Source organism: Neopelma chrysocephalum, unplaced genomic scaffold (genome assembly GCF_003984885.1).
Source record: "Neopelma chrysocephalum unplaced genomic scaffold, ASM398488v2 Primary Assembly neopelma1_74, whole genome shotgun sequence".
NCBI lineage: Eukaryota > Metazoa > Chordata > Aves > Passeriformes > Pipridae > Neopelma > Neopelma chrysocephalum.
In genome coordinates, this window is record NW_020897735.1 from 5477096 (window position 1) to 5493836 (window position 16741).

The window sequence follows — 16741 nt, forward strand, 5'->3', positions numbered from 1 at the left end:
CTGCAGTTGCTGCTTCATGCCTGCAAAAGGCAGGTCCACCCATGGGACCACATGTGTGAAAGCAGCGAAATGATTTCCTGGGCAGAAGAGTTGTGTGGAGAAACGTGGTGGTGTTTGAACTCAGGACGAGCTGAAGGCTGTGGAAAACTGTAATGCTTTTTGTGTGCTGAACTGCTTACTGCCTGTTTCTGCTCTTTGGGTAGAAACTTGGTCCTTGCTGTCTGTTCCCAACAAAAACATTCCTGCCTCAGGCTCTGTTCTCCCAGGATTCTCCAGGCAAACACTTGCCAACCCCACTTCCCCCTGACAGGCACCCAGTGTTGCTGCTGAGCCCTCCCATCTCTTTGTTCTTGAGCTTATCAGTTCTTGCTTATTTTCTTTTTTAATTATTCCTCGTGAGCTCTTCTCACTGTTCAACTCTCAGACTGATGGAAAGGAGATGGGGAAAATGGAAGAAAGGTTAGGCAGGGCTCCTGTACTGGTCATTTTTTCCTGAAAACCTGCTTAGTCAAAATTGAGCACTTTGGAAGGGAAGTATCCCTTTTCATAATAATTCAGTAAATGCTAGTGATGATGTTGTAACTGCACCATCCTGTGTCCTCTACAGCCAGAGGAATGTATTGCTCTAAACAGAGCAGATTTATGTCTGCTGGCTAATCTCAAAGCTCATGTGGTGGTGGAAATGCCCAACAGACACTTCTCAATCATAATTTTTCAGGAAATACAGGTTTTTTAATGACCTGGTCTCATGAAACTAAAGCTAAGCACCAAAAAGTGTGTGTGTGTGTGTGGTAATTTTAAAGGGGTTTGATGACAGATGCTTTTCACTGTCTAAGGCTGATTTAGCAGTTAAGTAGATTATCGACTTCAGTGTAAATTCCTGCTCTTTGAGGTGCCTGAGGTAGAGGAATCATTGGAGGGGCAATGCCTGCAGTTGCACTTGTGATTCCCTGTGACACCAATCACCTTTGAACATTTATGAAATCATGAATGTATGAATTTTGAAATCTCAGTGCTGCATGGTTAACTTGGTGCACTTCTGAAACCCGGGACATGGGAAGTGTGTGTTAAACTCTGGATGGGTAATTGCTCCTCAGCAATTACAGTCTGAAAAATCATGACTTTTCTTTTGAGCTCCAGGGACTTGGAGGTCAGTAGTTGTTCTGCTTTCTGTCAGTAAAATGCAATGGTGGGCTTCTATGGACTTTTCTGCTGTACAGGAATGGAATAGTATGGTACAGAAGAAGAGTATTTTCTCCTTAGCTTGTTTTACAGGAAAAAAAATGTTTTCTTTGCACCTCCAAAAGCTCTGGACTTCCTTGAGCTTTGGGAAGCAGAGCAGTCAGTGCAGCAGGGAAAGCTCTACAAAAAAAAAAATCTAATTTTTATCTTCCCATAAAGCCTTTGAATAAATGCTTACAGAATGTGCATTGCTCTTTGCCTTGCAGGATGCCTTTTAGAAACTCACCTTAGTCACTTAACTCCTTTCTCCCTTCCCTGAAACATCCCCTCATCCTGCCCACCCACCACTGGGGAAGGAGAAACCTCCCTTCCTGCTACAGTCATGTCTCAAGCTCACCCCTCCTGGCTTTGGAGCCTGGTATAGGAAGCACAGCCCCCTCGAGCCCCCTGATGACCCATAGTGCAGCTCATACCCCAGTGATGGCAGCTTTGCACTGTCAGGTTTCTGGTGGCTCCCATGGAGCATCCTGCCTTGCCATGGTCCTTCCCTGTGTGAGTTTAGCCCCACAATGTCATCTTTTGGGGGCAGATATTTTATTTCTGCTATTGCACCTGATGGATGATGATGGCTCTCGAGTTCCATGTCTGCTTAGGATGCTCCCTGTTCCTGTTTGTATCCAGGCACACTGAAGGCAGTCTGGGTAAGGAGAGAGGGCACACACAGTAATGCTTTAAGCAGCCTTCACCACTTTCCTCTGCTGCAGATCACAGTGGTGCCCAGGCAGGCAAGGTGGAGCTCACCAGGGTGTGGGAGGATTCTTATAGAAATAATAGAAACTTTTACATAGAAACTATGTAAATACCTGCTTTTGCACTTTTTAATTTGAAAACAGTCCTGTGAAGGGTCCCTTCCCCGAGTGCTGCAGCCTGTGTGTCACAGCTCTGTTAGCCCTGTCACCGCGCCGGCGTCCTGGGGACAGCCTTGAGTGCCCTCCTTGTGGGAGGAGGGGCAGACCCCCACCCCCTACACATGTATTTAGATTTTAATTACTTCCCCCATCTTAAATAAATTAACTGGCTGGGGAAACATTTTGCTGTGAAATGCATTTAGCTGCGTGTCCTTTCAGCCTGCTGCGGACTGTAATTCTCCAAGAAGAAAAGGCATTGAAGGAGGTCCTTTGTTGGCATTAGCAGGTGGACAGTTGAGGCAGCCTTGACCTCTGCCAGAAAAGGTCCTGACTTGTAGCGTTGGTCAAGTCTTTTAACCCGCTTTTATGCCCCTGGACAGGACACTGCTGCCCTGTTCCCTCCACCCACTTCACACTTGCAGTGTATTATTTCCCCCCTTCCCCCCACTTCAAAGCCCCCCCTCCGGCCGGGGCCAGCCTGCAGTGGGATGGGCTGGGAAGAGCTCTGCTCCACGCGTGTTCTCTGTCCCTGCCTGCTGTCTGGGTCCATAGTGGCTTTCCCTGTGCCTCCCTGCAGTTCCCAAATGCTGTGTTTGCTGTTCAGGGCTGTTTGTGTGTCTCGCCGAGGGCTCTGTGCTCACAATGGGACCGAGGGCAGCGTGGGCATCCCACCTCTGCCTCGCTGGGCTGGGCTCTCCCCTGCACTCAGATGTGCTGGATTGAAGGTGTCTTGGCGCTTCAGAGGCGAGGAGTCTGTGCTAGGTGGAGCCCAGGGTTTGGGGTCTGTGAGCAGGCAGTGGCACTGCTTCCCTTGGAGCAGCGTGGGAGTCTGGAGACAGTGCCGTGAGCCAGCCGGGGGTGTTGGGGGGTGTTGTGGCTCCCTCTCCGGGTGGTGTGTGGGGTGTGTGCTGAGGGCAGGTGGTGCTGGCTGTGCCTTGTGCCGGGCTCTCGGCTTTCTGAGGAGCCAGGAGTGGTGTGGCTGCCCTGGAGCTGTGTGCTGGGGCAGGCTGTGTGCTGAAGGCTCTTGTGTGGGCACACTGGGGCTCCTTCAACTGTGCTTTGCTGAGGAGAGTGGGGGTGAAGGATGCAGCCCCTGAAAAACAAGTGAGGTGACTCAAAACACGGCCATTTCCTTGGCAACTCCATGGAGGTGACAGGTCTCAGCTCTGTCAGGTGTCTCCCCTCCATCCCTGTCCTCATTGCAAGTGGATTGACAGCCCAGGGTGGCTGGTGTGCAGCTGAGCAGCTCCCAGCCACGTGCTTTGGCTTGAGCAGGTCCCAGCAGGGTGAGACTTGGCTTTGTGCCCTTTGGCAGGGCACAGGTGAGGTGAAACCAGGAACTTGAACTTTTCCTTGGCTTTCCCAAACTGAAGATGCCCAACAGTATAGGAAGGTGGAAGCTGAAGTGTCAAGTCTGGGCAACTGTGATAGATCCAGGACCTGTCTAGTGGAAAGGTAGATGTCACTGGCTGGAAACTGTCACCTCTTCCATACTGATGTGCCCCTTGTTGTCATCTTTGCACAGGCCAACAGAGCCAGCAGCAGAACAGCCATCCCGATTACAGCAAAGCATGGGAGGAGTATTTCAAAAAACAGAGTGAGTGAAACAGGCTTATTGGAGATGAATCAACTCTTGTTACAAAGAGAACTCTAATCCGATGACTTGCGTCTCCATCCCTGCCATTATTGGCTTCCAAATCCCCTTTGGTCCTGTCCTGTTGGTGATGGTGCATGTAGTTCTCCCACGGAAAGCTCTCGGTCGCGCTGTGGTGCCTCGGGAGAGCTGCTCCCACTGATCCACGGTCCCCAGCAGACCTCCTGCCCTGCTTGCAGCCGGCCTGCCTGGGGGAAGCAGAGAGCACACAGGAGACTGATGCTGGCAAAATCCAGGGAGCTGGAGCTGGGTTGTGAGAGGGTAGGAGAGCTCGTGGAAAAACATGGGCCTGGCTTGTTCCACTGCGTCACGGAGCGCATGATCCCGACTTCTGGACTTGCTTTGGACACTGTGCTGCTGGAAGCTTTGGGCCGAGGGTGATGGGTGCAGGCTGTCAGCCTGTCCCTGCAGCTGCAGGAGCGCTCTCGGTGCTTTGTGCCTGCTCTTGGCTTGTCCCTCCTGATCCAGCTCAGAGCCCGTCCCACCATCCCACGCAGCGGAGCCGGTGTCTCTCTCTCTCTCAGGTGTCTGCAGCAGTTGGAAGGGGGCTGGCTCTTCTTTAAGCTTGACAAAAGGAGATCCTAAGCCTGGGCTTGGACTTACAGAATTGCTCATCTCTTCCCGTCTCTCCCTCCAGGTCACGCTGCCAGTGCTGCTCCTCAGGCAAGTTCCCAGCAGGACTACACGATGGCTTGGGCAGAGTATTACCGACAGCAGGCTGCCTACTACGGGCAGACACTAGGGCAGGCTCAGGCACACAGCCAGGTCTGTATTCACCCTCCCTCAACCCCACTGCTCTTTCCCTTGGGGAATTGGGCGTGTTGCCCTTGCCCTGGTGTGGGGACTCTCCTTTGGGTTCACATGGTGAAGCAGAGATATTTTGTGACTGAGGAAATGATCCCGGAAGTGTTGTCTCAACGGCAGAGTCTTATTTCCCTGTATAGGGTGAGGATTTTTTGGGGAGAGGACTGGGAGGTTATTTTTTTTCTCCTGGGAGATCCCCAGGGTGTTGTGTGACTTTGGGGAATTAAAGGAATGACTGAGCCAGGCTGGTGAGTAGCACAGCACTGGCATATCCCGGGACTGTGTGTGCAGGCTCTGCCTTTTCTGGTGCTGGGACAAGAGCTGTGCACTCACCAGCTCCCTGTGCTGAAAGGGAGACCAAAACTCTTGACAAATAATTTGAATTAACCCGCTTTCAAGGAAAATCTCACCTCAGCTGTCACTCAGCCCACCGGAGGGTTGTGTGGGATTTATCCCACGGGCCTTTCCCGAGCACTGGGCTCGCAGAGCAAACAATAAAGCAAAAACTCTGTGCAAAGCACCTTAGCGTGATCAGACCCTTCTCCCCACTGCTCCACGTTTAACTCTGGCTCCTGGGAGCAGGGCTTGGTGTGGATGCAGCAGCAGCCCCGTCCCCAGGCAGCTGCACTGCCGGGGTCGAGCGGGGCGAGCCGGTGCCGCTGTCGGCGTTGCCGCTGGCGCTGGGCAAGTGTGACCTGGAAGCGGTGGGTGATAAAAGGGAGTTCCCTTCATTCCCCTCTTAAGTCAGGCCCACTAGAAAGAGGGATCTTGTTTGGTAAGAGGAATGCTGAGAAGGAGGGCTTTGGTAGGGGCTCAGAGCATCCTTTGAGGTCTGTATCCCGCTCGGCTGGAGCGGGGACAGACCTGTGTCGGGGGAGGAGGGCTCGGCAGCTTTGGGAATTTGCTGCCACTGAGTAACTTTTCCTTTTCTCCCCTCTCTCTTTCCAGGAGCAATAGAACAAGGTCCTCGTGGCAATTTTTTTTTCTCTTGGAATCATTGTGGAAGAAAACCTTTTTGTAACAGAGGTTTCTAGATTTGCAACATTTTGATGAAGACTTTTCTGTTTGTGAAACACTAGCTGTAGGATAATCTATACTGAACTTTTCTAAGAATCAGGAACAATTAGTAATGTACTAAACTTATGGACATGCTGGTAATTTTGTTTCCAAATTTATATTAAAAAAAAAAAACGAACCTCCGGGATTCTTTTTGGAGAGAAGCCAGAGAATTTGCAGGCACCAAAACGCACCCCAGAGCTGTGACATTTCAACATGTGGGTTTTTTTGTGTGTTTTTGTTTTTTTCCTTTTAATTTTCGATCTTTTCTGTTGACACAGAAAGAGTGGCTTGGAAGTCTTAGGTGTGGTATGTAACAAATCTTAAAAAGAAAAAAAAAAACTTTAAACAGTATTTAAATATTCTTAAATATGTAAATTCATTAAATGTTTTACTTCTAATTTCTTGTATCTTGGCTGTCTTTGATTTTATTGCATTTTTAAAAAACTGAACTATGATATGTATTGTAATTAATGATATGAATTCTGTATTGAGACAGTTACTGTTTGCAAGTTCTGGGCGGGGGGGCATTTTGTAGGGTTTGTATAATTTCTAGAGTCTAAAGGGGTAATATAAAAACATGTTAATTTTTTTAGCAATACATTTTTTCATGTCTCCATTGCTAGTTGCATTTATGTATCTAAGACCTCCAAGCTTGTTTAAAAAAAAAAAGAAAACAAAAAAAAAAGAAAAAAACTTTCCTCTATGCTCTCAGAAATATAAATACTGTTATTTTTAATATTAAAATGAATCTGCTATTAGTACCTTTAACAAACACTGTGGAACATAAAACCATATAAAAGGTAGTAACTATTTTTTAATTCCAAGGTGTTTTTTGCTTTTTCATTTCTTTTAAATATTTTCTTATCTAATATTTGTCAAATTACCTAGAGAAATAAATGAATCTAGTATTAACCACGGTATGCGCTAAATAATTTTGATTTAATAAAAGGGATAATATGATTTCCGATGTTTACTGTAGTGTTTCTTGTACAGATAACAGTGTATTTTTAAAGGAAAAACGGAATTGAAGCTATTTTTTCTTGCATTTTTAATTGCCCTGCGGGACATTCCGTTTTTAAATGTACTGAATTTACTGTTCTTGGGTTCTTTCCTTATTTTTCCTTATGCTTGAAATGTCTAACTATAAAGAACCGCGATTGGATAATGTTGAGCATGGTGTTAAAAAAAAAAAAGTGTTCTTTTTATTTGACTGACAGTTGCATTTTACACTATATAATAAAATTTCCACAAGGTGTCTTGTGGGTGAAGTATTTCCCGTCTGTTGGACTCTGTTGTTCCCTCTCCGCGGTCCCGGCGCTCCGCAGGCTCCACATCCCGGGGAGTTTGGGGTGATGAGCGAGGTCAGCACCAGCCTTAATTCTAGTGCAACTCTGTTAATGTCACTTCAGTGTCTCTCTTGGCACTGTGGCACTGAGGATTTCCATGGAATTTGCTGTAGTTGTCACTGTCTGGGCCAGAAGGATCTGTTTTAATACCAGGAAGTTTCCTCCAGCCCTGTAAAGGTTTTACTGCTTGTCGAGGAGGTGGCAGCCCCTGGTTTTAATACTGTCAACTTGTTGCTCTCCTCCAACTTTGTCTTTGCGGCTGAATCCATCCAGGACTCGCCATCCTTGCAAGTGGGGTCGCTGGAGCAGCACTGACTGGGAGAGGGATGGGGAGGGATGTGGCTCCCACCATTCTCACTTATTACACATTAACTTTTAGTTGCGCCCAGGCCAAGTTTGGCAACAACTGTAGCCCCTTCAGGGGATCCCTTTCTCGTAAAAATGTGAGTTTTGAGCTCCTTCAATCTAAAGCAACTCCATCCACTGTTCCCAGGCAGCTGCAGGGGTTTACGGACGGGGGAAGGGAGGGAGGGAGGGAGGGAGGAAAGAAGATCCCATCTGCAAAGCCGGGAGCGGGAGGCATGTTGAGAGCCGGAAGAAAAGGAGATGTAGCATCTCTAAATATACCTCCAGAGAATCAAGAGAGACATTGAAAGATGGGATAGTAAAAGCCACTTGGAAAGAGGGGAGAGGGGGGAAAAAATGGCTGGAGGAGGGCATAAAGGCTGCTGATGGGAATTGGGAGCGGGCATTACCGAGAAGACTTCCTTCTAATTCATCTTCCAAGCTCTGTGCCAAAACAGCATTTGGCATGGTTCACAGGGAGCAATTGTGTGATAATGAACCCTAAGGTGTCCCTTAATTGAAGACTGAGGATTACAGATTGTGCCAATAGTCGTAAATGGCGCAGGATTGTGGGAGGATGCATTTTCTTAAATGTATCTGTAAGTACAGATGAGTGAGTCTCCCCAGTGAAATGTCCATACTATAAATTATGGAAATATCTCTTTCTGATGCAGCCTTTTATTGAGGGGGTGGGGCAGCACAAGAAATAGTTTGCAAGCCTTTGAAATTTGGCCTGTCATTAAGATGGTGCCTGCAAAGCTGGGTTTTCATCAGCAGTCTGGTGTCCTGAAGTGCTTGAAATGTTCCCAAGTTCACCAATTTGTTTTCCATTATTGCTGCCTGCTCGGGGCGGAGAGGCCACGGCTGTGGAGCTGTTGTGAGTCCACTATGGGATGGAGAGGGGCAGAGTGGGAGGCAAAGAGAGGCCTTGGCACCTCACAATGGGCTGGTGGCCTCTGGGTTCCCCCAAACCCCACTCCAGCCCTGCTGCCATCCTGGTCTCTGGCCATCCAGGGAGTCCTGGGACTGGTGTGATGGTCAGTCCCACCCCAGGGCTGGACAGGCCCCCTCACCTTTCCCTCTGAGGTCTGTGGGCAGCTCCTCCTGCCTCAGGTGTGTGGTGCAGCCCAGAGGCTGCTGTGCTGCCTTCAAGCCAAGTCTGTGATCTCCAGGAGAGGAACTGAGTCTCCTGTTCAGCTCTGGGCAAGTTTAACCCCCAGTAAAGCAGATTAAGCCCTGACTGCACTGGGTTTTGAGGCAGAGAAGGTTTGCCTGTCCCTTTGGCAGAAACTGGATGGTGCAAGGAGCAGGAGCAGTCCCCAAGGCGCCACATAAGAGCCAGCACAGGGGCCACATTTGGTATTTTGGGGTCCATGAGCGGCAATGGGGACGGTGCAGCCTCTTCCTCCTCACAGGGGACCAGCGCCCAGCACGGGGCCACGGCAGGACATTAATCCTGGGGGACAGCGAGGAGATCCTACGAGGAGACCTTCAGTTTGGGGACAGCGGAACCGGAGTCAAAGGCCATCCCAGGTGAGTGCCCCGGCAGGAGGTGCCTGGCCCCAGCTCACTGGCTTCTGCTCCTCCCTGCCTTTGACAGATAATGCTCCTTATCTCAAGGATGATCCCTTTCTGGAGGCCTTGGCTCAGGCATGTGATGGCTCCTCAGAATGAATCCCTCTCGGGTCTGTCCAGCAGCACATGTTCAGTGGGCTGGCAAGGGCATCTGACCCAAGTGTCCCACGGGACTACCCAGGCTGGCAGCACCTGCAGGCAGAGGCCAAATCCTGAGCAGACATTTATTGTGGTCCTTCTGCAAACCCTTTCTAGCAGCAACCTGAAAAACCCTGTCACTAAAGGATGTCACTGAGTCTGTGATGACCCTGATGCTCTCCTGTGCTCCATATTCAGTGTGCCTGAACAGGAAAGGCTCTTTGGGGAGTGGAGACTTTCAGATTACTCTAAAATACTTTCTTGAATTTTGCATGATTTGAGGACAAACTACGTTATGGCCATTGTGAGTTAAACTGAAATGACTCTTGAAAGAGACAAGAAGACGTGGGACTTTCTTTTTTTCCCTTCTTCAATTATTAAATATTTAATTGCATTAGAGGAACGGTGTATTTACAGTAACTGATGATGGGCAACAGGGTCAGAGCAAGAGCTCGTGGTGTTTAATGTGGAGCTTTTTGATGTTCATGAGGTCCCTTCTGCACTTCTGCTTCTCCCCCAGACCTACCTGGTTCATCCCACTCTCAGGGGGATTTTGGGGGCTGTTGGTGTTTGTAGGGCTGTGGCACAGGGCAGGAATTGGGATCTTGCAGTGATGTTTGTCAGTGTATCCTGTCAAGCAGCACATGGGTGTTTATTCCATGCAGGGAGCTGTTTAGCCTTGGCTGGTTTGGACATTTTTTCCCTGGATTTGCCATGAGTAGCACTGGTGCAGGGTGACCATTGCAGACACAGCGTTTCTCTGCTCTCGTAGGGCTGGGAGAGACACAAAAGGAATTTTCCACAATTTTTAATGATGGGAATGAGCAGAAACTAGAGTCATGTGATGTGAAGATGAGTTGAAAAAGCCACAGCTCCCTGGTCTGTTGGTGAGAGGAGACAGTGGCCCCCGGGGCTGAGGGCAGAGGGTGAAGGGGCACTGAGCCCCATCCTTGTCTGGGTGGCACCTCAGTGGGAGCTGGGGATGGAGGGAGATGGCAGGGAGGGACCAGCCACCCCTGCGTTGAGGGAATTGGAGCAGTGGATGCCCAGCTCTGCCCTGCCACCTCCCTCCAGGTCTGGGGCACCACGTTTGAGGCAGGTGACCCAAAAGAGCATCTCTGGGGTTGATGTGGGGGCAGGTACCAACAGCCTCCCTTAATTATCTTCCCACCCTGCCCCTTATCACTTGAGGAAATCCTATTTCAAGGCCGCCTTAATGAAGCCTCTGATCTTTGCAGAGCCCGGCTCGCTCCCCTTTAATCCCGGCCGGGCTGGGGTGCAGGTGCCGCGGTCCCGGGGGATTAGACGGTCCCTTCCCTTTGTGCGAGCCGTCACTCAGCGCGGCCGTGCCCCGGTGAGCCGCACGGGCCCGCGGGGCTCCTTGTTTGGCCCATTCACCAGGGAATATTAAACTTCGCTGCCGTGCAGTCATTACACGGGGCGGCTGGAGCTGCTGCTCTGTTTGTTTTGGAGAGAACAGGGTCGGGGAACGGCAGGAGCCGCAGGAGGACTCATCTCTCCCGTTTGTCTCCTCGTCCCCGCGGCCGGGGTCACCTGTCTGCCGGGCAGCCCCACTCCTGCCACCCATCCCTGCCCTCCTGTCCCTTCATGGCATCCTCCGGGGGGTCTGGGCTCATCCCGCCCCTCGGCCCCTCGCCCTGGGGGCACTGCCCAGCCTGGACCCGGGAAGCTGTGGCTGGATCCCGGTCCTACCTGGGCTTAGCTGCCATCTCCCCAGGCCAGCTCCTGCAATCCCCCCGTTGCAGCCAGCCCATGGCTTCGGTAACTGCTGGAGTGGCACAGCCAGCGTGGCCCGGGCTGTGGGGAGCAGAGAGAGGGGCAGGAGGGAGAAATGGGGCTCACACACACACATACACACTCTCACATACCCCTTCATCTCTCTTAGGGCAGCTCCCCCTGCCCTGGGCTGGTGTCCCAGTGCAGTCACCAGTCTGGGTCCCAGTCTGGCAGCTGGAGCTGATGCTGCAGGAGAGACGGCACCGGGATGTGGGAGAGACACTGGTGGGATGTGACTGTCCCATCCCCAGGTCGCTGCCAGAAGGGAGGAAAAGGCACAGAGATTTTCCTGCTCCCGCAGTCCACATCCCCCCTCACTCCCTCCGGCATCCAGCTGTCCCGCGCCACCGGCCCCTCTTCCCGAGCCGCGGAGGTGGCCGAGGAATCACCACCGTGATCCGCCCCAATCCTGTTCCCTGTTGAGGCCGCCTGAGCCCTGCGAAGCGCTCGGACACCGCTGGGAAGGTGGTTTTCTTCCTCCTCTGTTTGCTCTTGTGAGCCGTGACCCCCTCGCCAAAATAATACTGAGAATAATACTTGAAGGAGAGGAACGGGGCGGGGGTGGAAAGGCAAGAAAGCGAGCGAGAGCGGAGAGGAGCGCACTCGGCATCTCTGCTCGGCTCCGTGGCCTCCCGCAGAGTGAAATGGAGGCAAATAATGCCCTGGAGCTCCTTTCCCGAGCAGTGCAATCAGCCCGACTGGCTCGGAGGGGCTGCGGTGCCCGGTGCCGGAGCGCTCGCCGGGAGGGTCGCGGCTTCATCGCATCAACCCCTCCCTGCCCGGAGCTGCTGGGCACCCTCTGGGCACCCTCTGGGCACCCACTGAGGGGCCAGCGCTGCTCGGGGGCATCCCGAACCCTCCCTGCTGCTCCAGGCCCCCTCGGAGGGCAGCAGGGACAGACAGGCAGGGTGCAGTTTGGGGGGGAACAAGGGTCCGTTCAGCTCCATCCATGGATGTGGCACCTTGGGGACGGGCCACTATCCTCCCCTGGGGAGATGGCAGCGCACCTGCATGTGCCCTGTGTTGGGAAGGGCGATGCTGGGGGCTGCCCTGAAGCAAGGGGTGCACCCACGGGGACTCCCCGGTGCCCCATCCCGGCCGTGGCCCCGCTGGCACATGATGAAGCCCCACAAGTGATGGGGCAGAGGTGCTGCTCGGGGTGAGTGAAGGCACAGGGGGGGAAGCCTCACCCTATGGGGGGAACGCGGGGACCTGGGAGGGACCTGCCAGACCCCCCGGCCCAGGCTCACCCTGGGCATTCCTTGTCCCCCCACACCTCCTTCTGGGAGCGTTCCCGGGCGCAGGTAACATTTGGGCACATTCCCATAACCGAGTGCCGCCAACTGCTGCGGCGGCAGGGCCGGAGCCCCTCTCCAGTGCTGCTGTTTGCTTTGCAGCCTCCTCAGCCCCCATTGAGGCTTTTCAGCTCCAGCCCCTTCAGGGGGTTTAAGTAGGTAAAACCTGAGGAAGAGGCTATTTTCCTCCCTCCCTTTTGAGCCCTGCCTTGTGCCCAAAAGGCCCCCTTGTTTCACGCGTGCCAGTCACCTGGCTGGGCCCCCAGCCCCTTTCTCTCCCAGCCTTCCCTTTCTTTCTCCTTTCTCTCTTTTGACTTTTCCAGGAGCCCTCGCTCTCCAAACGAGCTTCAGATTGGATCCAGATTGAGGTCCCTTTGTCTTTCAAGGGTTGTACTAAGCTAATTAAATGTGATCCCAACAAATAAACGCAGATCTCCCCATTACATTCAGGCCTGCCTTTCAGGCAGCACCGGGCGGCCCCTCGCCCCCGCCCGCTGCGCACAGGGTCCCCCTCATTGAGTCCTGGCCATTGAAAGCACTGCCAGGATTTCTTTTGTGCCGGGGGTCTCCGAGCCCTTTTTCCATCAGAAAAGACCCCCAAACAGCAGCTCGGCCTTTGTGAGTTTGCAAGCAAACGCCAAAGAAAAGCCCCCTGAATGCTTTAATAAATGACACATTTAGCAACTTCGGAGGCGCCTGGCTCCTGCGGCAGCCGCAGGGGTGCGATGATCCCTCCTGCCCCGGCTCCCCCGGTTCCCGCAGGGGTGCGATGATCCCTCCTGCCCCCCCTTCCCTCCGGCTCCCGGGGCATTTTGCAGCCCGTGGAGGCGCGGGGGATGCGGCTGGAGCAGCTGACCGCCTCGTCTCCCATCCCGGCTCTCTGCCGTCCCCCTTTCCCGGCGCTCGGGGGGCGCTCGGAGCAGGTGATGGGGTTGTCCGGCCTGTCCCGAGCCGGCCCCGGGCTCCGGGGCTCCGGGCAGGGCGCGGCGGGGCGGCCGGGGCCGGGGGGCTTTTGAACTCGGACTCCTCTGCCTGGTATTAGCACTGGTAAATCCAAAGTCGTTTTTAATGACACACACCACCCCCCACACACACACACTCCACCTCGGATCGAGGGGCTGCGCTGGACTTTTCTCAGCTCAACTAATATCTTTTTAATGACTTTGGGAGGGAGCAGAGCCCGGCTCTGCCCTAGAGCCTGGATTGCTCCAAACAGATGTTGGGGCAGAGGGAGGGGGATGCTCTTCCCTGCCAGGGACTTTCTTCTAGAGTTCAAACGAGAGGGGAGCTTTCAATCACCGCTAAAAATGTATTTCTCCCCATTGAACAATGGGCTCCTTTCTGCGCCCGGGGGGACTCGGCTGCGATCGCGTTTCTGCCGCCGGAGAGGAGAAACCTCCGGTTTTAGAGCAGGAAAACTCAGCTCCGAAAAGGGCTCTTCCCTGCGCCGGTTATTTCGTAGCTCCGCATCTTTCCTGCTTTCACCTCCCTACAGAAAAAAAAAATTAAAAAATAATACAAAACTATACTAACGAAGCACTAATCCTCCTCCCGCGCTGCAGCCCTTCCCCGCCGCACAGGAGCCGCCGCAGATCTTGGCGGTGAAGCCGGGCTGTTTGCGGGGTTTGAGAATCGAATCGCGGCTGCACCGGCCCGGGGCAGCGGCGGCTCCATCCCCGCATCCCGGCTCCATCCCCGGCGGCCCCACAAGAGTTAAATTTTAAAGCAAATCAAATTCCCATTGGCCACTGTATATTATCTCAGCAGTCTTCATTTGATACCTCTTTAATACAGAAAGGAGCTTTTCAAACCCCTTTTCTCTCTTTTCTCCCCGCCACTCTTTAAGAGCAATAAATGTTCAACTGCAATAACTATAAATCAATCTCCGCTCTGTTCAAATCCTATTCATGCGAAGGGCTGGAAGAGGGGAGAGAGCTCCCCCCTCCCCCCCGCCCCCCAAAAAGCAGCTGCTGGGCTCTAATCTCCTTTCTTGCACTGTCATTCACCCTCATTTTTCCTCCATCACCCCATCCCTGCAATCTTTTCTTGTTTTGCTTTTCTTTTCTCTCTTTGCTGCATTATGATCCCATGTCTCCCCTCATCAGACCCCAACCTTGTCCAGATCCTGACCATCCCCTTGTAGGCTGTGAAAGAAAAGAAGAGTCCATGGATGTCAAATTGGTCTCAAAAAGACCATGAAAGATTGATTTGCTCCACTTTTCTTCTGCCTGACATTATTTCTGAGGGTCCTGAATGGGAAACCAGAAAGTCTGGGACTGGAATAAAGATGTTCTCTCTGTAAGGGGGAGACGGGGGGGAAAAATGCCCATTTACTCCTGGCCCATCAACCCTGCAAAACAGAGCAAAAGAAAAGAGGACTGTGGCTATTCAGAGTCAGACCAATATGTACACCTCCCAACAATATGCCAATATACTGAGGGCTTCTCTATTAACACCCATGAATATTAAAGTGCTCACTAAACGCTCAGAAGGAACTTTGGGAATATACACATGAAAATACAAGCAGCATTGTGCGGGGCTCAGAACAATGGGGCGGCGATAATGGCCCTTCTCTATTAACAGCCATGAATATTAAACTTGTTTCCTCTTAAATGTTAAAAAGGAGGAATAGCTGCGATATTAAAAAAGAGAAATGAGGAGGGGGGGGACACGGACACACAGCAAAGCACCTTCCTAGGACCGGGAAGAAGCTTTGGGAAACAGCTGGGGATATTTAAAACCACGCAGAAAATGGAAGAATTATTTTTTTTCCACCTTTTTCCATCACTCCCCCCCGCACCGCCGAGCCCCCGCAGCCGGGAGCGGGGCTCAGCGTAGCCCGCACCGGAGCCGCAGGGGGTTTAAGAGCATCTATTATTTTTTGTCCCGGGATAACTTGAAGGTTGAAGGGTTTTCCTGGGGGAAAAAAAAAATAAAGCAATCCGAGGACTGGCTTGTCTCGGCGGCCGGAGGGAGCCGGTGCTGGGAACCTTTCCACCTGATGCGTTATATTAAGCAAAACTGGAATATTCTGACGGCTCTTCCAGCCAAAGTCCAGAAAAAACAAATAAACTTATTTTTTACGCTTATTAAACCCCAAACCAACCCTTGGCAGGTTGTTAACCTCCCCTTTCCAGGGCACCGCTGCCTCTTGCCGGGCAAACACCCTCAGTAAGAGCAAGTTTGGGTGGGTTCCTGACATTTGCGTTGCTTCTTGAACGGATTAATAGAAATAATTGCACCTGGATTGTAGCAGCATCATTTTGCCAAGGGCAGAAGCCGCTCCACAGCTTCATCCTATAAAACAGCCACCCAGGGGATGGGATGGGGGTTTGAGCTGTGCCTGGCTCTCGCTCCGGGCACGGTGAGATCTGGCGGGGCTTCTCGGGCGCAGGAACCGGCCTTTGAGCGCTTGAGGAATTTGGGGGCCTATCTTTCTTCCCCGAGCCCTTTACAGCCCCTCGTCCCCATGAAAATCAAAAGAACAAGGCTAAGGAGAGGGCTCTAAGCTCCGACACAGCAGGACTGGGTTTAAATCCGGGAAAGATTAACCCTTTGCTGAGCCGGCAAAGCTCGGGTCCGGAGGGAGGGAGGGCTGGATTTGGGGTGACTGCTCTGGTGCCACCTTCCTGGCGATCAGGGGTGGCGGCGGGGCTCCCGGGGCTCGGCGGGGCGGGGATGGGCGCCGTGTCTAGCCGGGGAACGTCTTCGGGTGCGGGGACGCGGGTGTTGCAGCAGCAGAGCCCCAGAGATGCTGCAGCCCCCCTCGAGGTCGGGGTCCGGCCCTGGGGGGACACGGAAGGACAGGGTTGCCATTGCGGGGAGCTGAGGGATCCACGAGCGGATCCCCGACCCACCCGTGGGCACAATTCCCACGGGGATGCGGAATTGAGGACCGGCCGGTCTGGAGGCGGCAGCCGGGAGAGCCTATCCCTGGGGTCAAGCGGGGACCAGCCCTGGGAGCGTCCACGCTCCACTCCGTGCTTGGGAACCCTCTCTGGGGTTTGGGGGCGCAGCGCCGCTCCTCCCGGTACCGCCGGTACCGGCCCGGGGTGCGGGGGCAGCGGGGAGCCGCGGCCGGTCGGGGCCATCTGAGGGAGCCTCGGCCCGTTCCCCCGGGGCCGCGGGGGCCAAATGCCATCGACCAGCCGGGGCTGTCGGGCTCGGAGCCGCCGATTTCGTTGTGGTGCTCAGCGGCCCCAAAGCGCCGCGTTTCAGCCCCAAAACGAGCGCGAGGGCCGGGCGGGGAGCGAGCCCGTGCGGGACCGTGCCCGAGGGTGCGCCCCGTCCGTGGAACACCGGCGAGGGCATTTCTGCCCGTTTCGTTGCTTTTCTGCCGTGCCCGGGGGCAGGTGCCGGGTTTGGGTTTGCCCGGGCCGGGAGGTGCGGGGGTCGAGCCTGTGCGTGTGTATGTGCGTGTATATGGATATACGTGTGTGTGTTTGTGTGTGGTGTGTGTGTGCGTGCTCGCCGTGTCCCTCCCTCCCTTCAGCCACCCCACCCCTGGGAGGGGAGGGAAGGAGGGGATGGAAAGGGGGGGGCTCCGACGGCTCGCCTCGCTCCGGCAGCCCCAGTCTCTCCGCCAACGTCAGGGAGGTCATTAATAACCAATTAGGAGGGTCAATGAAGCTCATATAT

At 53.3% G+C, this 16741-nt stretch overlaps 1 protein-coding gene across 4 annotated transcripts in view; it reads left to right on the forward strand.

Moving 5' to 3' along the window:
* FUBP3 (far upstream element binding protein 3) overlaps positions 1-6878 on the forward strand; it is a 39110-nt gene extending 32232 nt beyond the window's left edge. For 3 of the 4 annotated variants that reach the window (XM_027687642.1, XM_027687643.1, XM_027687644.1), the window contains 3 exons: positions 3616-3687; positions 4382-4509; positions 5497-6878. In XM_027687642.1, coding sequence (XP_027543443.1) covers positions 3616-3687; positions 4382-4509; positions 5497-5505 — 209 coding nt within the window. In that variant the 3' untranslated portion in view covers positions 5506-6878. The remainder of the gene's footprint in view (positions 1-3615; positions 3688-4381; positions 4510-5496) is intronic. The other variant, XM_027687645.1, reaches the window with a different exon arrangement.
* Positions 6879-16741: the final 9863 nt, after the last annotated feature.